This window comes from Homalodisca vitripennis, chromosome 5, assembly GCF_021130785.1.
Source record: "Homalodisca vitripennis isolate AUS2020 chromosome 5, UT_GWSS_2.1, whole genome shotgun sequence".
Taxonomy (NCBI): domain Eukaryota; kingdom Metazoa; phylum Arthropoda; class Insecta; order Hemiptera; family Cicadellidae; genus Homalodisca; species Homalodisca vitripennis.
This window is the reverse complement of record NC_060211.1, coordinates 142,530,181-142,556,559: the sequence shown is the minus strand read 5'-3', so window position 1 is coordinate 142,556,559 and position 26,379 is coordinate 142,530,181. Positions and strand designations below refer to the sequence as shown.

Here is a 26,379-nt window from a genome sequence, read left to right as displayed (position 1 = left end):
TACTACAATCTGGAGAATATTGAAAGAAAACAACTTTTATCCATATTATTTACAAAGAGTTCAAAATCTTCATCCAGGAAGCAGTGCATTAAGATTACAATTTTTTCAATGGGTGTTAGAAAATCGAAATAATGTAATTTGTCTTTTATCTACGGACGAATCAATGTTTACTAGATACGGAATTCTAAATTTGAAAAGTAGTCACTGATAGTCAACTGAAAATCCAAAAGCAGTTGTAGAGTCAAACATTCAAATACGGACCAGTTAATTGGTCCATTTATTTTTGAAAACTGCCATACAGGTCTTCTGTACAAAGACTTTAGAGAATCAACTGCCAGTTCTACTTGAAGATGTACCATTTGAAAGTAGACATCAAATGATATTCCAACATGATGGCGCACCAGCACATTATTGACAAACTGTTAGAGAGCACTTGCAGATAAGTTTTCTAGACAGAGATGGAGCAGTTGAGGTGGACCAATTAATTGGCCCTTGGATTGCTACCTTTGGGGTCATTTAAAGCTACTTGTATACACAGAATCAGTTAATTGCAAAGAATAATTATTGAACCGAATTTTGTGAACTACTCAAGAACGACCAAGCTATCAGAAAAGCTACACATGGTTTCGTTATCGCACCAGATTGTACATAAATTATCAAGGAAATCATTTTGAACACCATTTATAAGGTATGGAAATTGGAATAAAAGATTAGCAATAATCAGCAATTAAAATGTTTTGTTTACAAAATGTTTACAAAGAACAGATTTTGCATTATCTCTTATTTTTCATAAGTGTTGATTTAATTAAACATTAGTTTTTAAACTGTGATTTTTTATTATTAGCCTATTTTACGTTATTCTCGGAATTAAATTCTCTCAAAGTTTTGGTCAAAAAGTTTGCGTGTTTTCTCCTGAATGTACTTGTTATTCTCAGAAATGTGAGATTGATGTGATTTTTGTTTTCTTCTTGTACAGGGAACCAACTTTGTGAGGTGTATAAAGCCCAACCAGAAGATGGTGGATCACCAGTTTGAAGGAGGCTCAATCTTGTCGCAGCTGCAATGCTCCGGCATGACCAGTGTTCTGGAACTGATGGCAGCAAGGATTCCCATCTAGGACCGGATTCATTGACCTGTATGAGATGTACCGACGATACCTTCCTCCAGAACTGGCTCGGCTTGACCCTCGCCTGTTCTGCAAAGCCCTGTTCAGAGCTTTAGGCATGAATGAAAATGATTACAAATTCGGTGTCTCAAAGGTCTTCTTTCGGCCAGGAAAATTTGCAGAGTTTGATGCGATTATGAAATCTGATCCTGATAACCTGGCCAAGATGGTGGCCAAGGTGAAGAAATGGCTTTTGCAATCTCATTGGAAGAAGACTCAGTGGTGTGCATTGTCAGTGATTAAGTGTAAGTATTTATCCTACTTTTATTGTTGTGCTACAATAGTGGTCTAAGAGATTCAGGTTATACGTTATGTTTGGGAGAACCTCTGAGGGAACATCCTTATTGTTGGATTGTGTAACCTGGTAATGTTGGTCTGGGATTGTAACACTAATTTTGTTCCTGGGGCATGATATAATTGCAAGGAATGAGACAGTGGACAGGATAGCGAGATCTGGATCTATGTCACAAATCATACGTCCGGAACTCTGTTATGGCTTGGCTAAATGTCAAGTTAAAAATGCTGTTATGAAATGGGCGGCTGCAGAGAGCTCTCTTTGCGAAATGCCTCCTACATATTAGAAAAGTCCAAAACCTTCTATCGATAGAGAGCGAAGGTATTCTTGGACTGGCTTGATCGGACATTACATTATTCTTTAGTCTGTTGATTGGACATTGCCCACTTAACTACCACCTGATTGAGATAGGTATCTCTGAATAGGACGTATGTTGCTTCTTCAGATAATCCAAGGAGACTATTATACACATTTGTAATTATAGAACGTTACTGGTTGAATACTAGCCAGTGGGAGAATTTTGGGTGGGAAATGAGGGAATACTCTACATGAGTTTAGATTGAGGACTGAACTCTTAAGTGAAAAGTGAACTGCATGCTGTATTTATGGGGATAGAACATCATCCCCCCACCCAGTGCCGGATTTACAGATTTTGAGGTCCTAGGCCAAAATGTTTGTGTGGCTCCCTCTCCCCCTTTGCATTATCTGAATTTAAAACTATGCCTAAATGATTTACTTATGATGACAGATTATTAGATAAACTTAAAATACAACTTTTTTAGAATGAAAAGCATTTGTTTATGTAAACTGCTATAGACATTTTGTAAAAAATAATTTTTACTAAAAAAAACACAAATATACATTTCTTCTCTCTTTAAATTTTTAAAGATGATTTATATTGCTAGCTGAGAGCAATATGGTTGTGTATGACTTTTTATGTCATAAAATATACAAATTTTAAAGTTTTAAATTTTATATTTCCAGTTGTGTGTACTGCTTTTGTTTAGTAAACAGTTCTTTAGTTTTAATATAGACTATGTAACAGTATATATATATACTATATATATATATATATATATATATATATATATATATATATATATATATATATATATATTGCAATAATCTACAAGAAACAGAGTGTAAATTACATTATTGATTGGTGCTGCTCCCACCAATCAGTAATGTAATTTACACTCTATTTCTTGTAGACTATTGCAGTTTATGGCTTTGCCTGTCTATTTCAATAATTTAAATACTAGAATGCTAGCCGCATCTGCAACTTCCAGAAATTAGCCGAATGGTTGAACAATCATCAGAATTTACATTCTGTAAACATAAATTTTGACTGATATATTTGAACATGCATTTTAATACTTTTTTTAATCTCTTTGATTTATTTAATATTTTAATTCATTTGTTTAATTTAATGTTTTAATTCAATTAAATGTATTATTACAGCTAACACCTGTCAATTAAACAAAATTAACGTTAAGTAATCATTGTTCACTCTATTCCTGGAAATTTATTGGTATTAACATTTTTCACTGTGTTGTGGTCCAAATTTTCTAAACACACTATATCATTAACTCTTTAAGAAGTATGGACGTCATATGATGTCTTCCTTTGATAGTCTAAAATGAGTAATGGATGAAATCCAAAAAAATACAAAAGGAGTAAAAAATTAAAATCTCTTAAAAAATGTTTATTTACATCTGAAAGCTTAATAAAAAAGGACTATGTTTTCTACTTGTCAAGATTTCAGTACTTTTTCAAAATCAAATGTCTTATTTCCTCGCTACGGCATACTCAATCAGTATTATCTGCCATTTGGACAACAGTAACAAACTAGATGGTTGTTTAACAAATGTTACTCCCACAAGATAAATATGGCCACAGTATGCAGTATACAAGGAATGGCTAGTATAATGTGGCGGCATATTCTGACAGCAAAGCGATGCGCGTGCTACGCGACCTTGAGTCAGTGGCTTCTACCAGGTGTCTACTGCGATCTGGTGGTAAAATGAGATTGTGAATGCGAGCACATGGAAGTTAAGTATGTTGCCGATAGATGGAAACACTTTACAGACTAATCTACCTAAAGGCAATCAGTAATAGCAATTCATTTACAATAATACAAAAAACAGAGACTAAACGTCATATGACGTCCGTACTCCTTTGGGCCACTATAAGAATATATGTCATATGACGTCCTTACTCATTATGTAGCGTTTACACACACTCCTTAAAGGGTTAATACATAATACTAAATAGAAAACAGACAAAGTCAATTTTCCTCTCTGTTATAATGAATTATGAGATGCCATAATCTCCATAATTTGAACTTTCCAAGTTCAAATCTTAGATATATCACTTGTCCATTGTGTATAGAAATTTACTACTGTATTTATAGAGTTGAAAGAGTAAATAATTATTATAAATAATTTTTCCAGTGCGCAACAAAATTTTGTACAGAAGACAGTGCCACATTACAATCCAGAAAAATATTAGAATGTACTTGGCTAAAAAGAAACACCGTCCACGTTACAAGGGAATAGCAAAGATAAACAGTCTACAGGTGAGCTGATGAATATTTCTTAAAGTAAAGATAGAATTAAAGATAAGTTTGAGAAATTTTAATCATCACATATTAAGGAGGAGAGACAAGTTTTGTTATAAGAAAATAATTTTAAATCTGCATAATTACTTATGCATTAATTAAATCCGTATTTTACATTCATAATTCATTCAATATATGGTTTTTAAAATATTATCAGTGGTGTCAATTGCAATTGTTTGGAAATTAAATAAAAAAAAGTTGAACATTTATTGCTTACTAACATGTAGTATTGATCTGAACTGTTTATTTTGATTTCCAACAGTCAATGTTGAGCCGCATGGAAAGCATAACTGGACAGCTCAAGAAAGACAAGGAAGCAAGTATCAATGAAGTCAGGGCGTTGCAGAGTAGTATGCAAGGTGCTGTCAGCAAGATAAAGGTGAGTTAAAGGTACAAGTCAGTTGTGTAAATTATGTAACTTCAAGTATACAAACATTTTTGAATCAGAATGTACTTGTGAAAATAGAAAATTTGTAAATGACAAAAACTATAGCATATAGGCTACTAAACAAACGAGTCAATGTACAATTGTATTGTTAATAGGGGAGAATACCATTAACCAATAAACAAACTACCGTATACATTTGATAAAACTAGACTAAATTTGAGACGTTTTGGCTAACTCTAATTTTTGCATTTGTTTACCTAATTATCTTTTCTAGGTACACCCCACCTTTTATTTTATTTCACAAATTTTCAATTTTGACGTATAGTAGACATTTTTTATATTTTGATAAGTATTGTATATCAAAATGTTCTAGTTCGTTGTGAACAAAATGATACCACATATATTTAGATAGTTTAACATTGAAAAAATATTTTATTCGGATTTTATAAAAATACTATGCGAATAACCAAAAAACAGCCTCCCTGTTGGGGTGAAATTGTGTGCCAGTTGGAGGATTAAAAATATCCAAGTTATGTAAAGTTCTCTACAAACATGTTATTCATGTGTCTTTTTATACAATTTTACATCAAATCCTAAGAAGTATAGAGTTGATGTTATAGTTAGAGACATGTTTAAAACTATTTTCTCACGAAGCCAGTTCTTCATCCTTTGATAAGAGGCATATCCAGAAAGTAAGTGTGTACTAAGGCTCTCATGACTAGAGGGATTTTTTGACATGCTGGCTACACTGTGTAATTTTCTGATTCCTCTCCTCTGCAACAAGATCAGTTCAAGGTCAGTACGTTGAGAACTTGTCGACGCGACAAAACCTTTCACGAAAAATGTCAATCCAATCTCCTGCCAAGTGTGAAATACGTTGTGCCATCCGTTATCTTGTTTGAAAGAGAAAAACTTCATTTGAGATTTTTTACATAAATAGTTTATAAATACACTAGATTTTCTTTTACTGATGATAAATGATAAATATTTAGAGGTTCGGGTAGAGTACGATAAGCGGACCCGGTTTTTTTATATCGAAAAATGTAATCATCGATACCTAATATTCGCATCTCAAATCCTAGACGATATAAGAGTATCTATAGTCCTCAATAACAATCGTATGTTTTAAATTAAAATATGGACTTAATATTTACAGTGATGAAACAAATAACTATTATAAGCAATATTAGGAAAACTGAAGACGACCATATTTGCTCCTCTCACAGTTACAGTTGTTTCTTTTCCACAAATTACACATAATGGATTTTTCGGTATGAGTCCAACATGTTGAAGCCACGTAAAACATGTCTTATCATCTTTCAAAGCAACATTGTGTAGTTTTCTAAAATTGACTGCCATTTTTATTAATCAAATGTTACTTATATGTAAATTTGAAATATTACCTTACGCGTATTATTTGAAAGTATTTACAGTTGTTGATATAGATTATTTAAGTTATTTGTTCGAAATAATTAATCATTATCGATTGATTATATCGGTGGTTATGATTAAGTAATATTGTTTGCCAATTTTGATATAAAAAACAGGGTCCGCTTATCGTACCCTACCCAGAGGTTCCCTCTTATAAATCTGTACTTAACATTTTATTTGTTCGCAGAAAAATGAATCAATAAAAGTAGAAGAAATCAACTCTCTGTATACTCAACTGATGAATAAGGCCAACAGCCAGATGGGAACTCTGAAGAAGAAACTGGAGGCACAGAAAAATGCTGAGGAACAGGAGAGGCTCAGGAAAATACAATTAGAGATGGAGAAGCAGAAAAAACAGAAAGAAGAAGAAGAAAGGCGAAATAGAGAAGAAGAGGAGAATAAAAGAAAGTATGAAACATTTATGATTTTCTTTAATTGTTATAGATTTTGATTTTCAGTTTCATAATGATGATTCAAAAGAATTAAGAAATGTTATTTTACCTGCTGATGAATTATAAAACTTGTTATGTCAAGTGTAATAATTTTTCATTAAATTACAGTTTTTCTATTTTATGCAACAATGTAAAAAAAAACAACTGGGACACTTTAGCATACCAGTAATTATTTCTATTTAAACAATCTTTCATTGATTATATTTTGAATGGATTTTTATTCCCGTAAAATGCATTTAAAGGAGCTGAACTATTAAATTATTTTCTCCACATAGACAATAGACAATATCCTTTATTACAATTTCTTCATGAAATGTTACAGCGTCAAATTTAAGTCAAATTAGTATAATAGGTACAAAGCTTCTTCAGTGTTATGTGGGGTCTCCCCAAGTAAAGAATTCATTTAGGGTGTAGAAAGCCTTGTCTAGCAGCCATCTCTGTAGCTTCCTCTTCATCAGCACAGGGCCTTCAAGTGGTCTGGTATCTTGTTTAGCATCTTCACTCCTGCATACAATGGTTTCCTTTCATACATGGCTGTTCTGTGACCTGGCAGCACATAGTTTCCTGCATATCTGGTGTTGTATTCATGCATGTCACTTTGTTTAAGGGGGTCTTTGGTCACACAGTAAAGGACAGTATCTAGGATGTAGATGGAAGTGACCGTCAGGATGTTCAGGTTCTTGAAAACATCTCTACAGCTTTGTCTTGGACTTAAGCCTGCTATTACTCTGATTGCCCTTTTCTGCATACCCAGGACGCGGTTGAGATTGCCCATAGTGGATCCACCCCAGACAGTAATACCATAGTGTAAATGGCTTTCAAACAATGCATAGTATGCAGTCCTTGTTGCCTCAGGGGTACTAGTTGCCTTGATTCGTTTTATGGCATAGAGAGCTGACCCGAGTTTTAGGCAAAGATTGTCCACTTGATTATTCCAGGATAAATTTTCATCAAGTATGACACCTAGATGTTTGATTTTGTCAGCTGCTGTCATAATGCTATTTCATTGGGGAATATTACATATATAGCATTAAATGACAGTCCAGTGATCCATTATTGAGGTTACAGCGGATCGAAGCGAGGGGGCTTAGAAACTCAAGGCCTTTCCTTTAGTGCTATGTAATGGATAAAACAGAACCGAATACATTGTAAGGATAAAATTTGTCCTGAATCATCGACTGGTACCATGGTGTACAGAAACTACTTTGCAAAATAAATATTATCTACATGAAAAAAAGAAAGAAATCTAAACACGGCTAAAAGTGGCTAATTGATTGAATGATAATTTTAATACAGCCTTTATATATATTATTATTCTTATTAATTCAATCTACTTTATTAATTACGCAAACTTCATAACAAAATAAAGAAAATTAGTTTGTATTTGATGTACTTATGCCATAATAAAGCTAAATTATTTATATATACACAGGGCAACCTGACCATTCGGGCTATGAATGTGCATGTGAACGCACTTGGGTTGGCTAGGGCGTGTAATTCTTCTGGGACCTTCAACATGTCAACGGACCTTAGGACAGGGTATAGATTTGCCTCTTTATCATTTTATAATTAATTAGATTTATTGAACCTAGTCATATAATTCATTCTGATTTGTCAGGAAACTGGAAATTGAGGCAAGAAGGAGACAGGAAGAAGAGATCCGCAAGAGACAAGAAGAACAAGATAAAAGAACTGCAAAGGCATTACAGGTAATGGAGCTTTTTTACTCACTCAATATTCCTAATGAATTGATCTACAACATATACAGTTTTATCTAGAGTCACCTGTAAAACTGTATCCAAAATACGCATTAACTATTTTTAAAATGCTAACTCATAGCATGTCCAATGATCCAGCAGGAATAAATGAACAATTTTGAATCCAAGCTTAATTCTGGAAACTAACCTATTGTGGGCGAAAAGCACAGCATATGTCCTATCGCTCAGCGGACATAAGGCTGGAAGGCACATATGCTATTTCCTCCGTTCTGCGTTTAGCAATAACCATTCTTTTTCTTGACATTTCCACTAGATTGCATTTGGATGCTTGCAGCTAGATTTGATGTTTTTAAAATTTGTTACAGTAATACAATAATTATCTAGTAGAATGAGTTCAAATGGTTTATTACATTAGTTTTGTTTCTAAATGGCAGTCAGTTGTGCATTTTGTTCTCGTCAGAGTTTTACAATTTTAGATCATATTTATTAACCCTTTTCATGCTGCTAATTATTTCCATATTTTTTCTTTAACACCAATACATCTATAAAATATATATTTTTTTAAGTTCCAAGCTAATTATTATTGTACATACACATTAAGAGGTAAACAAAAAAAAATATATAAAAACAGGGCATTTGAGTTAAAATTAGCATATTTATTGATAAAAATAACTATTTAGCATACTGTTAATTTGACCTAAATTCAAATTCATGGTACATCTAATAAAACTGAAATATTATATAAACTACTAATTATTAGAGCATTTTATTATCTAAGGGTTTATAGATAAGTTCTATTATCCTATAATCTAGACAGACAACGGATTTATTTGCTTATGTCTCTATAGGACGCCAAGGCAGAGGAGCAGGTGGACACAGCTAGATTAAGGGCGCCATTTTAAGTTTTGAAGCCTTATTATCATACTTTTATTATACTAATTATATTTTTATTGTTGTTCAGGAACAGATGGAGAAAGAGACCGTGTTAAATACACAGTTCCGGGAACAACTGGAGCAGGAGCGTCGGGACCATGAGTTAGCACTACGGTTGGCTCAGGAGACCAACGGCCAGGTCGAGGATCTTTCTCCTCCCACTCGCAGGTAAACTTAAAAAAAACGTTAGGATAGGCTGATCTCCTTTTAGCCTTACTCCATCGATTTCCACAGACCTGCGAAGTGAACCTAACAAGCAGAGTGACATGACAAATGTAGATGTTAAACTACGATATATTGAGAGATGTTTGCCAGTGTAAATGAATCTAATGGAATGTAAATACAAATTTAAATATAAGTAACTTGGTCTGGAATCGTTACTAGTTTAATCCATGTAGTTGTGGTCATTTACACATTTTTACATACTAAAATCAATATTTAATAAAAAATAAAAACCCAGATCTTTAATAGAATTTGGTTACATATAAGGAGATGGTAGTTAAGCAATCAGTCATAATGTACATTGTTTATGAGGTTTTTGTTATCGATGAATAGATATTAATGTCGTAAGTTGAAATTCTTATTTAATATCAATGAAAATAGAATGCATGTTTCACCAAATTTCCAACTATTTTGATGTATTGCTCTAAAAACCTTTTAAACATCCATTTTTAAAGTAGTCATGACCCTTTTGCTTAGTCTCTATGTTGTTTAAGTTTCTTTTTATTAAAATATGATTTGTTTATTGATACTTGATGTGAATAAACAACGAGTTTTTCACTGTTAATTAATATATTATTCTTTAATCGTTCACTTAAATATTTCAACATAAGATCAGTCACATTTCCAATGTTTATTTTATAAAATATGAAATAAATAATAGCAATAACAGTAAAACCTATATTTTGCACTTTTTCGTTTTAACTGGTTTATTGTGAAATCTTGTTTTTAACTCCATTGAAACAATGCTTAATGTCAAACACATTTTTCACCCTAACTTTTGATCATAAAGGTATGATAGACATTTCAAACATACAATTATTATATTAATCAGACTATTGAGAACTTTCTATTATATCATCAAGAAGAAGGAAATACTTGTACATATCAAATGCTGTATTCTTAGACTATAGCAAAGCTTTTCATTGCTTTGATCACTTACTAAAATTGCCTTGCCTAAAAATATATGGAAAAGTCATGGTTCTCCAACTACCTATCTAACAGAAACCACCTGGTTAAACGTACACATATAATGAATGGAAAAACAGAAAAGACCAATTTGAAACCTAAACAAATCTCACAAGAAGTCCCTCAAGGGTTGGTCCTGGGACCTGTTCTTTTCGTACTATTTACAAATGATTTCCCAGCATACATGCAAGACTACAATGAAGCACTTATGTGGGTGGATGTCAAAGTACTTTTGCTTGGTACACAAAGAGCTGATAAATTTGAAATAGACAGCTCCATTGCTTTAAACAAGGCAATACAACACTGCCAAAACAATGATCTTGATGTTAATGAAAGTAAAACCAAGCTGCTAGTCCTAGGTAGGCCATCCAAGAACATTGGAAGATTACCTGTACCGGAAGAAATCACAATTACAGAACAGTTTGGCGTAACACTGGTTGACAAATTCTTATGGACAGGACACATCAACTCTCTCCGCAATAAATTAAGAACAAGGCAAATGAACGATGTAAGTGACATGATGACAGCTAAAATAGCGTATCAAGCGTTGTTTGAGTCACACCTTCAATATGGGATCGCAGTCTGGGGCAGCGTACAGCTAGAAATATGCAACGCTTTCTTGTTCTACAAAAACGAGCAATTGGGGTTCTGTATAATCTACAGCCCTGAGAAATGTGTTGAAGAGTCTTTAAAGAATCGAAGATTCTCATATTTTATCAACTTGGACTTCATGGACACAAAACTTATGTCCACATTTAGAGACTAGAATTGGATTGCACGTTCACCATTACAACACCAGGCACGCAAACAACTACTGCCTAATTGCGTATTGATTTAGTTCTGCAAACAAACAAAAAACAAGCTATATCGGTGCCAAGATGTGAAATACCTTGTTGGATGTACTAAAAGATAGAAACAAGCAGGAATTTACCCGAGACCTAAAGAATAGTGACTACAAGATCGACCCTTTTATATCATAAATGAATTCTTTGACTACGATTTGTACAACTACACTCTTTAACAATTCATTATTACTGTGACACGATACTTATGTTCATGATGATGTCATTAAAAAAAAGAATGGTGTAAAAGTGTTTGAAGTTTAATTTTGTTAGTTTGGTGTAAAAATCATGGTAATTTTACTACAGACTTCGTGTGGGAACTGTGCAATGAGCATCTTTATGTAACATTAACCGCTTGCAGAACATTGAGAAATTAGTTATACCAATAAATGTAAATATTATTTTCAATTTATTTATAACTTACATACATTGGAGCATCTTGTATATTTGGTCTTTATGGTAAAAAAAAATAATTTGTATAGTTTTCAAATAGGGCTAAATTCTGTTTTGTGTTTTTTGTAGATTAATTTTCTATGTTTTTTTTTTTAATTTTTGGGTTAAAAAACCTAAGTTAAAATTTATATTTAAGTTTCATTGTCCACACACTCCTAATGACATGTGCATATTTGTTGGTTCTATTTATACAGTTTTATGATTATCTGTAAGTATTATGAACATATTTTCATGTATTTTATGACTTATCAGGTTAACTGGTGTGCAGGTGATAAATTCTGCCTCCAATAGTAAACTGACCAGGTATCTTCAATGTTAGAGATGTTATAGATGCTTGAGTTCTTTACAATTTATGTTCCTTTGTATTGCATGGCATGTATCATTTAATTTAGAAAATAAACACAACTAATGTTTTTAGAACTGAATATAACAAACACTCGGGACACAAAATACAATAAATTGATATTCTTAGAAACCAATTTGCCATATACTTTCTAAAGTACTCGTTACCATTTATTGAGTATTTAGAAAGACAAACCATTCATAAAATAATTTTCCTGCTTGCAGTTTAAATTTTAGGTCTAAATATTGCATATATTGTATTAATAAATATATAACAGAAACTCCATTTATTGCATATTGGATATCAAGGCCTTTTGGATACTGACTAGCAAGGTCACTGACTTTAAAAAAAATAGACATTTTGTACATAATTGATTTAAAAAGATTATAATAAATAATATTTATTGCTATATCGCCTTGTATATTTTTTTTATTCAATTGTTATGTACTATGTCTTGTATATCAGTACTACTAAAGTGGAATTGGAGTAGTATTCCCCAGAAAAGGAATTTAAATGAAATTTGTTGTATGAGTATACAAGAGAACTAGAGTACTTTTAAAATTAAAATACCAAGAGCATTAAATCACTCACTCCATTTATATATTGAAAAACTATATAAACATTTATATATTTATTTTTAATTAATTTCCTTCACATCATGATAAACTTCACACTATTGAATTTTAGTTTATAAACTTATGTATGATTCTAATTAGGTTTATGCAACACGTTTTCACTCAGTCTTCACTATTAATCTGTAATTTAGTTGATAAATACTCCAATATTTTGAGCTTATTTCATTATTTATAATATCGAATCAAACATATAATTTCCCTACTTTAACTTATAAAAGTTTAAATAATTAGCACGATTTACATGGTTTTCCAACCACACATCCAGTGAACAGTTATTACAAGATGCTAATCAAGAATGAGTCCAAGGAAGGTAGAGCAGGGCGGAAGAAGTTCCCTTTTCGTTCCCCTTATAACCTCGAACCCGTACCAATATGGTCACAATCTAATATATCTCGTTATAAAATACGAATTTTCTTAGTATTCTTTATAATTTAATTATTTAAATCCATTTCAATATAAATTTATTTAATTTTATACATTTTAAACTCATTTTACAATTATACGTGGTAGTTACTTCCAATGGTGACTATATGTCCATATCTCGTGATTCGAGTGAATCCGCCCTTACCTGTTTGCTGCAAACATGTGAACATCCAATTGTTTTAAATTTTGTGTCTCTTATCTGGATTACTGTTATGGAGTGGAGGGATTCAAATGTTTGAAGAATACACAGTTTTTGTGAATTAACAGCGTAATTTTGTTTACTGTTAACATATACTCAGTGTTCAGAATAATGTCTACAATATTATAACAAATTAACAGTATTGTAGTTGGCCTACGAAAATTTGATTGAAATTGTATCAGCAGCTCGTTATTCAGCGATGTCAATTGGAGAACCGCAAGATGTCATCAGTGTTTCTGATGGTACAGCGTAGCTAGACCGTCCAATTCACTTTATAGATGACAAATCATTTTTTCATTACTAACAATTATTTTTTATTTTATTTGGTTGTTCTTTTTTTAAACTAAACAGGTGACGAATCAGTAATGTTTAAATACAATATTTTTCCATATTTTCCATTTTTGTTTGTTCTGATCAGTGTGTAGGCTATTATTAAAGTTTATTCAAATTTTATTCATATGCAATATTACATTTTTAGTACATGGATTACCAAAAACATTTAAAACTCTATTAGTGTGTAAATAGTGATACAAGTCCTCAAATAGTGATAGAAAATGCTCAATATGTGTTTTAGTTTGATAGTTGTAGATCAATGTTGTAGGTTTAATTGTTTTACGTAAATAATGCCAGAAAGTATGTTTAAATTCAATATTTTCTGTTCATCACAGTAAATATAATGTACAAAATGATTTGATTTCTCAGTGTAAAAAAACTTGTTCACATTTCATTCATTTTCTTCATATCCATAATCCATATTCATCATATGGACTAATCAAGTATATTCATAATCCATATCACATGATATAAAAGAATTATATAAATTCAAGGCTTAATCACTGAACTGTTTTAAAAATATAACCTAGTCTAAATTTTAAATAATCCTCATTATGAATAAATTTATGTGAGTTAATTCTATAATACGAGGGTCGTCCACAAATTAACCTCCGTTTTGAAATAAAAAATAAACCAGTTGAGATACAAAAAGTTTATTATATAAATGTTAAAACTACAGCTTTTCTCTACTTTTCCTACATATTCACCATACAGATTCAAGCACTTATCATATCTTTTAACAGTTTTTTGAAATTCCGTCTTTAAAAAAATCTGCCGCCTGAGAACGTAGCCAACCTGTCACAGCGTTTTGAAGCTCTTCATCACTCGCAAACCTCTGAGATGCAAGCCACCGCTTCATGTACGGGAAAAGATAGAAATCACTGGGAGCCAGGTCCGGGCTGTAGGGGGGGTGGGTCAAAAACGTCCCATTTGAACTTTTCCAAAAGTTCTGTTGTTCTTTGAGCTGTATGAAGACGGGTGTTGTCATGGACAAACACAACACCAGATGTCAGAAGACCATGACGCTTGTTTTGAATCGTCGTAGCCATTTTAAGGTTTCAGGAAAATGATCCGAAAGTTCCGAGATTGTGAAGCGACAGTTCTTGCGAATTTTCCCATCCACTTTGTTCACCAAGTCATCACTGACGAGAGATGGCCTCCCACTCCGGTCTTCATTGTGAACGTTCGTTCTACCATTTTAAAAAAAACGAACCCATTGACGGACTACACCTTCACTCATAATGTTTGGGCCATACACCGCACTCAATTCACGATGAATTTCAGCTGCTGTGTAACTTTTCGACCACAGAAATGTTTTTACACCACGAACTTCACACTTGGCGGAATTTTCTATCACGGCGCTCATGTTTTTGCATTGTAACAAAAGAACGCGCGATCGCACGATGCTCTCCCTTGCACAGTTAGAAGCGTACTGAACGGCTGCGCACACCGATGTGAGAATGGCGGCGCTACCCCCACTACTTATCGCGCCACGCCCAAACGGCGGTTACTTTATGGACGACCCTCGTAGTTATAGGGTTTTAATATCAATTAGACAATTGTGTGACAAAGAACTAAACGATTAGGTTACATTAGCAATTATGTGCTTGAAAATTGATTATGCTACACTACTAATTTTATCAAATAAGATAGTTCCAAATTATATAAATATTTATTTCACGAAATACCATTGACATTATGTTTACTCGTACTTTGATTTTTGGAATTCACACATTTGCATTTGTAATGCATGTGGTATCTTAAAACATAAATAATCTACTTTGTGGCTACAAATTTTGCAAATGTGCATGATGTCTTGTCTTGTTTTGAGCTGTTATTTATAATATTTCAAAAGTTGGTTTAATTACTTTTCTGTGTCTACTGTTATTGAACAAATGTTTTCGTTTATAAAAAACCTTTCTGAAGAAAAAATCTTTTTTCCAAACTCTTTTCCTTATGTTTCTGTCATGTAAATGTCAAGATTCATAAATTATTATATTACTACTAAATGAAAGCAGTAAGTTATTGCATACATAAATTACATTATGGAACCCTCATCAAATCACTTAAAATATAAATATCCATTCTAATGAATTTAACAACAAAATATAAACTACTATGATTAATATATATATATATATCACTAGTTTTTTTCTTTCATTGATAGTTCCAATATGATTTTGAGGTGCATGTTAAAATTAGTTCATTGTTTAAAGTTTTTTTATTAGTGATGCATAACTTGAAAAGATATCAGATTTTTTTTAGACCTTGCAACAGTTAATTTTACAAAAATAGAACACTATGTTTCATGGATATGAATCTATCCTCTCCTTCAGTTATAAAAAAAAACCAAAAGTATACGCATAACAAGCATTAAGCATACACAAAAACTAAGCAATATGTTGTGAATAACTTCTCAATGTTATGCCTAAAGAAGAGGATATATTCCAATCCATTCTCTTCTTATAAATGTCATTGTATAACTTATAATAAAATAAATAGGATCACTAACTGCTACACCAAGTGTATAAAAAAAATACAAAACATTAATAATACCTAAGTTTTTCAATATACGCAATGTAAAAACATTACATTTAATTAAATTTTCGAAATAATATTCTAGAAGAACCATCTTTAATTATTTTAATATTAAAATGTAATTGTGCAAGCAATCTTTCTATGTTGTGAGAACTGGAAAATTCAGGTGTTAATTATGACTCAGGCCATGTTAAGTTTAACAACTAAGAATACTAAACTTTATTTTATCTAGATTTGGTGTAGAATCTAAAAATGAATTATGAATCCAAGATTTTTTAAATTTTGTAAATACTGATTTACAATTTCCATCTGTCTTGTTGTACAGGTCTGGAAAGCAAGCGGTTCCTAACAACTCTAAATATGATTTGTCAAAATGGAAGTATTCGGAACTTCGAGACACGATCAACACGTCGTGTGATATAGAATTGCTAGAGGTACAGTAAGCCCTAAAATCATTTTTAACACGTTTATTGTGATATCTGTTTAATATCAATAGTGATGGTTAGAGGAACAGTTCAGCTGTTATAATGAAAAGAATTATTTTATGGAACAAATTATTTGTAGTGTATTGACAATGTATTCCTTGTGATACTTACTTCAAAGGGTGTTCTAAACTTGACTTTTTGGTGAAATGAAAAGAGAACTTGTATCTTTAGAATGAGTCTTTTTTTTTTTTTTTTTTTCCTTTGGGATATTGGGGTGGATTCATAGATCCTCACACGTCAACCTGAGCTTATTGTGTGCCCCTTTGATGTTAGAGGGGTAAGCCTATCTTCGTGCCCTTAATTAGGCTAAGAAGCTTTTCCCCGATACTAGCATCTGGTTCGTCGCCTGGTTGTTTGTCACCGAAAAGAGCCCTTCTCCTTGCTCCCAGTCTCTCACAGTCCAGTATTATGTGTTTTGCAGTCTCTTCAGACTTATTGCAGAGTCTACACTCCGAGGCCTCATTTCGTAAACCTAGAGTGTTTAGGTGTTTCCTGAAGTGGCCGTGTCCAGTGATCAAGGCAATCACTTGCTTAACCCGATCCCTGCCCAGCCCCATCAGCCATCTGGTGAATCCGGAGCTAGAATCGGCAAGCAGTCTTTTGCCGAGTGCTTGTCCTTGGTGACTCTGCCACCGCACGCGGTGTGTCTTCCTGGACCAAGAATGAGTCTTAATCTGATATTCACAGGAGTAATGAGTTCAGGCTCATTATGTGTTGCATCTATTTGTTTATAGGCATTTTGCAAATCAGTGGACACTTGTTTTGTAATTTGTATAGCTTCCTCAAGATCATGTAATAAAAACTACATTTACATATCAGAAATAACTTTATATCAACAAATTAGGTTTAGAAGTTTTGGCTGATAAATTCATCCAATGCTTGTTGGTTTCCAATTGAGTAGCAAATATTTTCGTCACCGCTCACCAAGGAAATATTGTATGCAGATATATTAATCTAACGCTCTTGAAGGAAATAAGAATTTGAATAAGAAAGATGCTCAAATGTGATATCAACAAATGATGAACACAATTTGTGATATAATAATTTGTCAATTTTTGTAACTTTTTAAAAGCAAACAAATTGATATACTCCATTTTCAGGCATGTAGGATTGAATTCCACAGAAGACTGAAGGTGTACCACGCTTGGAAAGCAAAGAACCGGAGACGAACAACAATGGAGGAAAATGAACGTGCACCTCGTTCTGTTATGGATGCAGGTATTAATAAAAAAAGTTATATAGATCTATAATGTAGTTGATTTTAGATATGATGTAGTTGATATAAGATAGCTAGCAGTAAAAATTATGTTAGTTTATTTGTACAACTATTGTAAATGAGAGTAATTCTTAATAAATCAAATACATTGAGAATCAATGAAAAATGTCAAAAACCAAATTTATTTAAAATTTACATGATCACTCAAATTTAATGATGACTCAATTATGCTAATTAAAATTATCATGCTATATTATGTCGATCCCTATCACCATTTTGTGGAAGTCAGGGGCAACTTTGAAATCCATGCCCCAAGTTATGTCCTTCCATATTCCAAAATGAGATTTGAACATTCTCGTCTGTTCAAAAAGTTAAGGTGGGAGGGAGTGAGACTTTCCAAACACCCATTTAGACCATACCAGAAAAATAAATTAACCAGACCTTAAAATGAATTAAGTTCAACCAGAAACTGATTTTAAATGCAAATATACATCTTAACTTAGTGCCTTCAAATAGTGTTCGGCTATTTAATAAACGTATCTGTCTCGTAATTGCAGTTTACAATGTGCAGGATCTTCTAAATTTAATTAATGGACCACCCTTATCACTTAGGGGTATGAAAAATAGATGATAACTTATCTCAAACCTACCAAGTGTACATATAAAATTTAATCAAAATCACTTAAGCCGTTTCGGAGGAGTATGGCAACTAACACTGTGACACGAAATGTATATTTATATAAAGATGTGTAAGTGTCTTGCTAAACAGTCTTATTAATCTTTCTACTTATCCGTTTTCAATAATTATTTTGAAACAAGAAAGTATTACTGTACTGGTACTTAAAATACATGATCAAAATCAAAATGACACTATTGGTATTGAAAAGCTCTGGAATTGCTACAGTTTTATTTAAAGGCTTGTGAATAAGCCGGTCCCAATAAATTATAACTAACTCCCATTCATAACACATGTTTTTTGTGGTCTTTTACGATGTACAATAAACCATGTTTTCTTTACATTCACTTTAGTGATGATTAGTTGAGCCTAAAATGTTGCAGCATCCAAGACGCCGAGAATACCTATGAAAGCATCAATCACGTCGAACTCCCAACGGTATTTCCGGATCCCCTTCATCCGGCCAGCAGCCATGAGCAACGGCAATGCAGACGTGTTAGCAGACAACAACAACAACCGACGCGGCTGGTGGTACGCCCACTTTGACGGTCAGTACGTGGCCCGCCAGATGGAGCTGCACCCTGACAAGCCTGCTATACTGCTGGTGGCTGGTTAGTATTGTCTGTAATTCTTTGAGAATTTACTGCCAAATTGAATTGGTCAGAGTATGTGTTTAATGGTTTAAACTAAACAGCTCTTATGAAGTATTCTTATTTGTCATTTATTGTCTTCATGTGGACAAGATTTACTACTGCTGGTCATTTCTTCAGTTCATTTCTTTTGAATGAACAGAAGTGCATTTTATTTTATCGTTATATTTTTAACTGCAGATCAGTTAGTCTTTATTTAATCCTAGAACCGGTTTGGGCATTTCCTACACTGAAGTAGTATTTTAGGCCTGATTATAGTGGTTAATTAAAAAAATGTGTATTAACCTGAACCAATACTCTAATTGTATCATATTATGTATTATGAACTGCTTACTTTGCTCTGCTGGAATCTCATCTGAGATACGGCATAGCTACATGGGGGGGAACTGCCTCTGACCTAGAAAAGGTCGTCATCCGACAAAAAAAAAGCGGTCAGACACCTAACAGGACTTGGCTACCGGGACAGCTGCAGAACGGCCTTTGTTGAGCTAAAAATTCTTACCGTTGTGGCAATCTACATACAAGAAGTCATCCTCCACACAATCTCAACTTCGCAGCTCAGAAATCAAGATGTCCACAAGTACGGAACAAAGAGCTCTACAGACTTTGTCTTGCCACCCCACCACTTGACACTCTACAGCAAGAAACCCACTTACGCCGGAGCCAAGTTCTTCAACCTATTGCCAGATGACATGAAAAACCACAACCCCCAACAGCTGAAACGGCATCTAAAGGACTGGCTGCTGAAAAGACCTTTCTACTCCATAGAAGAATATTTAAGATGGAAGGACTTCCCACACTATACCTGACTTCGTTCCACAGCCCACGGACGATACTATACTACTTTCTCATTTCTCTGTAACAGTTGTGACGCCATACTGATCTCCAAGATTATGCAAATAAAGATATTGTCTATTGTCTATTAAAGTGTCCAGAATGAAACACAGAATTCGATATTTTCCAAAAAAAAAAATATATATATATATATATATATATAAGTATTAACCCTAGAATGGTAACGCCTATTTGCCACACATAAATGGTAACGCGTAGTCTCTCAGACTACTTTAGGGAAAAATGAATAAAAATTTATAAAAATATAATTTAAATTAAATTTATTTACAAATGACGTTATTTACATCTTAGAGGTCATGTTTCCTGATTTTTGTTGATTTCAGTCTTTATTGGAACACTTTACACACAGCATTCCTCGGTGCTCCAAGCAAATATGCTTATGACATTTTGTGCACTGGAATCGAGTCATTCTCCTTTTTATCGCTGGGCAAACTGCACAAATCTTCCTTGTTCCTGCTTCTTCAATAACATTTTGAGCCTCAGATGTTGATGGGCCAACGACATCTTCAATGTTTCGTTTGAGATTCCTTGATAAATTTGGCAGTTTTTGTCTTCCCTGAATGTGCGGAGTTGTTAGTTCAACACATATTTCTTTAGCAAATGCCCTTCTTGTCATAGGTTTAATTTTTGTTGACAATGCCTGATGGACATAAATAACAAATGTGTTGATCAAAAACCCGTTTCATCATGATCACTTTCTTGTTCATCACAATCACTTCGTTCAAGTTCAGATAGTATTCCTCTTATTTCAAAACTAGTGTTCAGTGGATCAGCCATGGTTACTTGACCATCCACGGTAAAAATTATCAGAAAAACTAACACTACATTCGCACAAAATAACTTTTCATATATTTACTCAGGAACAAAAAAGTAACATAAACGGTAACGCGTAGTCTACCAGACGACTATGGGCTCACTGAAATGAACTGAGTGAATGAAACAAAATGGAACCCTATCCAGCATTAACCTTGGCTGGCAGGGGGAAGGTATTGGTGATGGGGGGTTGGTCACGTCATGCACATGCCACCTGGACCGGTTTTTGTAGCTTGCGTCGTCTGAGAGACTACGCGTTACCATTCTAGGGTTAAGCTATATATTGACTTGAAACTCTGAAACGTTTTATGAAGCTTCTTGATGGCAATTCATTTACAGATTGTTATAAAATTAGTCAATTTTAAATATACTAACAATTCTGCTGTATAACAATTGAAAATATCATAAGCCTGACAATAGTCAATAATGGGTTTGAACAGTCAATGGAAACTGCATGAGTGTGTTGGTAAATTAATAACAATAACTGTTAAGAATAGCTTGAAAGCAAAATGTAATGTACCATTACAAGTGCAAGTTTCAGTAAACAATAATGCTTAATGTTAAACAGGTATAGACGACATGCAGATGTGTGAGTTGAGCTTGGAGGAGACTGGACTTACCCGGAAGCGAGGAGCAGAGATCCTGGAACACGAGTTTGCCCGGGAATGGGAGAGGCATGGAGGGAAGCCTTACAAACGCCCCTCAGAGCGCATCGTGTCCAAAGTGATAACATAAATATATCATACAGAGCTAATGATTAAAATGTTAATGCAATTTTGAAATATGCACTACTAAAGTAGATGTTATTTTTCAAAAATGGTATCAGAAAGTTGAATACAAAGTATTGTGACAGGGTTGGCTTTAACTAAAGAGAGATAATAAATAGTATTGTATATTCTTCACTTTATTCATAATTCTTGCAGTATAATTAAACAACATAAATGTAGTGATAAATCAATATGAGTTAAACAATTAAAACTGGATTTATGTACATACATTAAAGCAGAATATTACGTGATAAAATGTTAATACATGTTTTAAATATGCCTACTAAAGTAGATGTTTATTTTTCAAAAATGGTATCAGAAAGTTAAATACAAAGTATTGTGACAGGGTCGGCATTAACTAAAGAGAGATAATAAATAGTATTGTATATTCTTCACTTTATTCATAATTCTTACAGTATAACTAAATGTAGTGATAATATGAGTTAAAAAATTAATACTGGATGATGTAGATATACTAAAGCAAGATATTATGTGTTAAAAACGCAAAAAAACGCTTTGTTTCAGAAGGTTAAAAGATATTCTGAGGTTTCATAATACCTCAGTAGCAAAAACTGTGTAGTGAAACCAAAAACTGCAAGCTATAGCTTAAGTATCATTTGCATCAAGATACTGCCAACAAAGTATTGATTCCCACCAAAAACAACAAATCCCTTCCCAAAAAGTAACTCCCATACAATCAGCTTAACCTCCTCTCCAAAAAACTCTTTCCCAAGCAGCTTAACCTCTCTCAAAAAAGAAACTCCTTCCCAATCCGTTTAACCCTTTTCCCAAAAAGTAACACCCTCCTAAAGATTGACTCCATATCAAACAGTAATTCACCCAAGAAGTCTTTGATCATTAAGTTTCTTACATCAAGCATAAGGTTATGTCTCATCAGTCTTTTAGGAACAAAGTGGTAACTATTCTATGAGAGAAAACTTCAGTCATATAAACCAGTGGTTATCTATGGTTATGCCAATTGATATAGAAATATTAATTTTGAATTTGTTGGTCTACCCCTTATTTCTTTTTTATTGGGGTAATATTTTTCTTTAACACTATTGTTAATGTCAGAAAAAATATACGGTATATATAAATAGAATATTTTTGTAGTTTTCAAAACTCTTATATTTTAAATTTTAGTAGTATATTATACATACTGTTAATATTAAGGGAAATTTTATTCTGTCCATTGTTAACTGAATAGAATAAAACGGGACCAGACAAACCAGCCAGATAAATTGCCCAGTGTGCGTATTTTGTAGGAAAAACATTCCATTTTCATTCTAATATTCCATAAAAAGTATTATTTTGATTTAATCTTTGGTTGCATATACCAAAGAGCATTCAGTGGTCTATCTACTAATAATTTTAGTTGTAGCTAAAATTAGTTGCTACTTACCCTTCTTGGTATTGATTTTTCCAGTACGGTCTATACATTGTAATAAGGAAGTGTGTTGAATAAGTTGCCTATTTATGTAATTAAATACATAACTCCATGATAAAATTGTCTTTTATAAGGAGATGTTTCAAATTTATTGATTGTGATATGTTTAATGCAATTAAATTCACATTTCAATCACAAATTTTAAGTTATCAATTTCTGTGTTTCATTATTACGCAGTAAATTAATTTTTTCAATTCTCACTAATTAAAAAAAAATTATATGTTTACATTGTTTCTTCTATTTTTAAATTAATTTATTCCAAAGATGTGTGCTTATTCAATGTAGAATTATTTGTATATATTAATTTATCTGTTTTCGTTACATTCTCAATCATAGCACCCTGAATCTTACATTCAAATTTATAGACAACAAGTAACATATTTTCTATTATAACACACAACACAAACATAAAACTACTACAAAAATAAGTATACTAAGTATTATATTATACTATATATTTCTGTAACTGAGGGTACATTAAATAATATTTTTTAAATACAGGCATAAAATAGTATTTTTGTAACACTCCGTATATTTGTAAGACCAGATAAAGTGAGGATGTCCTATATCTTATGTTAAACTCACTGTGATAAATATAATTGTATTTATTTATATTCACTTTATTAAGTTTTAATTTAAATTTTATACTCAAATTTGAGTAATATACTTTATTTAAGTTAGCCTTAGAACATGAAAGTTGAGAACTTATTGAAGATGTTTCAGTTTGTGCAATAAAATGTAGTGTTTTTCTTTTCGACGTTTGTTGTAATTAGACATTTTCCTTATGTTTAAGCAATGTTTTAGTTTATATATTACTTTTATTGATCATTTTAGTGATGTTTTTTTCTTTAATATTCCTATATTTACACTGTAGTAGTTGTGAAATTGTTTAAATATACATTTTGGTTTGATAACAGTTTTAATTTTTGAAGAGTATCCTCAGAAGTATAAAATTTTATCGGACAGTAAATCGTCAATATATAGTTATTAAATAGTAAACTTAATTTACAACTAATAAAAACAGTAATTTTCTACCAGTCAATTTTGGTTGAAAAAGTTATCAGATTGCTTCCTAGTAGATAAAATCTCTTCACGAAATATGAATTAATGGGTTTAGGCAACATCAATGGTTTATGAAAAAATTATGTTATTTGTCCATTTTATAGTACCATTTTTGAGTTTCCAACTACTCTTAACCTAGGTTAAAATTAAACCATAGAAGCCTCTAGATAGACGAGGTGAGTATTCCTGACCCAAATATATAAACAGTGAGCATAAATAAGTTCACACTATGGATACAGTTACTGTATTTGGAGTCGATGGAACCAAGCCTATTCTGGATAAACAATATTTCAGCTAGGCTGGGCCAAATTAAAATCAGTCTTCCAGTCAGTATTTTTATCTAAAAACTGAGTAGCAGTGTCACACACATACAGATGTTCATATCACATATGTATGTATCACATATGTGTTTGTCTACAGTGGGGGTCGGTGTTTGCTATTTGTAGCAGGTTTACAAAAAGTTGTTAACCCTTTGAGGTCTCATTAAAAATCACACCCAAGTCGTATTTATTTTCTGCTATGTTTTTTTTATATTATACAAACCAAATGTTTTCAATACATTTTTCTACAATATTTTTTATTTTTGCAAAGGAAAGTTAATAATTCCAAAAGACACTATATATTCTTTTAAAATATTTTGTTTATGTTTATAGGTAATAATTTGTAGAATATAAAATAAAATATCTAACTGATGAAAAGTAATTTTTATTCCACACATATAAACAATAGACCAAAATATCATGGATAGTGAGTGCCTTTTGTATTATAAGTAAAGATCAAAGTAGTATGCACTTTACAAAAATAGAAGTCCGAAGTGTCGAATAACTCAAATGTCGAACAGCAATAGTTATGAAAAAGTAAAAAAAAACCAGTGACAATATCTGGTCAACCTATAAGCGACGGCCAGCCTTAAAAGTTCTGGCCAACATAACAATGTTCTGGCCTACGAATGGAATTAACACTAATTGCTTTGCTATAAAAAATAATTTCCCTCAGTAACCTAGAAACAGCAAAAATAACCTTTTCAAATCCCACCTGTGATATGGTTTTACTGCTACTTCAAATACTTATCATACAAAAAAAATGTATTATGATACTTTTTGGCTTCCAAACTCTTAAAACCTGTAGAGAAGCCTTCATATCTCTGAAGATTCTCACTATTATTTCACTTTACATTCAAGAAGTGATATTGTATGCTGATAGGGAAAATTTTCAAAGGGACACCGATGTACCAAGGACGTAGCCAGCGAAGGAGTCCAAGGGGTCCAGACCTTCCCTGTCAAATGTTCAATTTTTCAATTACTTTTTTAGTAAACTATTATTATTATTTAAATAATTCAGTACTTCTGACACATACTGCTGAGAGATCGTTCTCAACAAAGAAACGGGACAAGAACTTTTTAAGGAACAAAATGGGGCCCTACTCTCTGACCACTACGGAAAAATATCAGTTGTCTGGATCCCTTCCAAATTTTATCCTGGCTACATTCTTGTGATGTACAACCCTACAACACCAGAAATGTTGCACTCTACAACCTCTCAGCACATTGTCTGAAGCCATACAAGCGGTAACCTTCATACTTGGGAATGGAGCTGTGCAACCTGCTATCCAAAAGAAGAAAGGAGCTGAAGACTGCTCTACACAAATGGCTTCTAAATGGACCATTCTATTCGCTGGAGGAGTTTCTTCAAAAAACTTTAAATACTTAATTTTTCTTTTTTGACACTATTTATAATCTCATCTAAATTTTATAATAATAAAGATATTCTCATTCTCATGGCAGATAACACAATATATAATCTAGAACCATTCACTTACTTGTCCACTGCTGTAACACTTAGTTAAAGATATTTTGTAGTCAGATTTTCATGCTCTAGTAATGTATTAAAGCATCCTGTTTCCTACACATGTTATTACAGTTATTCATGTTCTATTGACATTTGAGGCAATTAATGAAATGATAAAAATACATCTTGGCTGTCTAAAGAAATATATTTTATTTGAATAAAAAGCAATTGTAAGAGGAGAAACAGTTGCAAGAAAATTATATCATGGCAATAAATCCTGTCATTCAGGCACTTAAGTAATATTCAGACTGTCATCGGTTATCTATATAAAAAATTATTTATCTCAACTATTACGGATGTTAATTTATTTTAATATAATTTACTGTAATAGTAGTAATTGCAAAATTGCATACTGCAGAAAAATAAGTTTTCTCTTCAGTGAACTCATGCCTGAATATTACACTATAAGTAAAAAATTATACTAAAACTTGTTAATGAGTTGAAAAAATCCCTAGGTGTCCACTATCTTTTTCAAAATTTTATTTTGATCTTTAAGACATTTAGAGATAAAATATCGGATTCACAATGGCAATGTTAAAACTTAAAATATATAATATCTAATGCTTTATAAAAATTATACCATGAATGCAATATACCTATTGCA

The 26,379-nt window shown here is 32.4% G+C and overlaps 1 protein-coding gene across 1 annotated transcript in view; it reads left to right on the top strand.

The window, feature by feature from the left end:
• LOC124362940 (myosin heavy chain 95F-like) overlaps window positions 1–23,779 on the top strand; it is a 76,918-nt gene extending 53,139 nt beyond the window's left edge. The window contains 12 exon segments of the mRNA XM_046817839.1: window positions 977–1,096; window positions 1,098–1,410; window positions 3,914–4,038; window positions 4,343–4,459; window positions 6,087–6,307; window positions 7,970–8,060; window positions 9,031–9,170; window positions 11,738–11,788; window positions 16,282–16,390; window positions 17,542–17,659; window positions 18,717–18,944; window positions 21,220–23,779. Of these exon segments, the coding sequence (XP_046673795.1) occupies window positions 977–1,096; window positions 1,098–1,410; window positions 3,914–4,038; window positions 4,343–4,459; window positions 6,087–6,307; window positions 7,970–8,060; window positions 9,031–9,170; window positions 11,738–11,788; window positions 16,282–16,390; window positions 17,542–17,659; window positions 18,717–18,944; window positions 21,220–21,386 (1,800 nt within the window). The 3' untranslated portion in view covers window positions 21,387–23,779.
• Window positions 23,780–26,379: the final 2,600 nt, after the last annotated feature.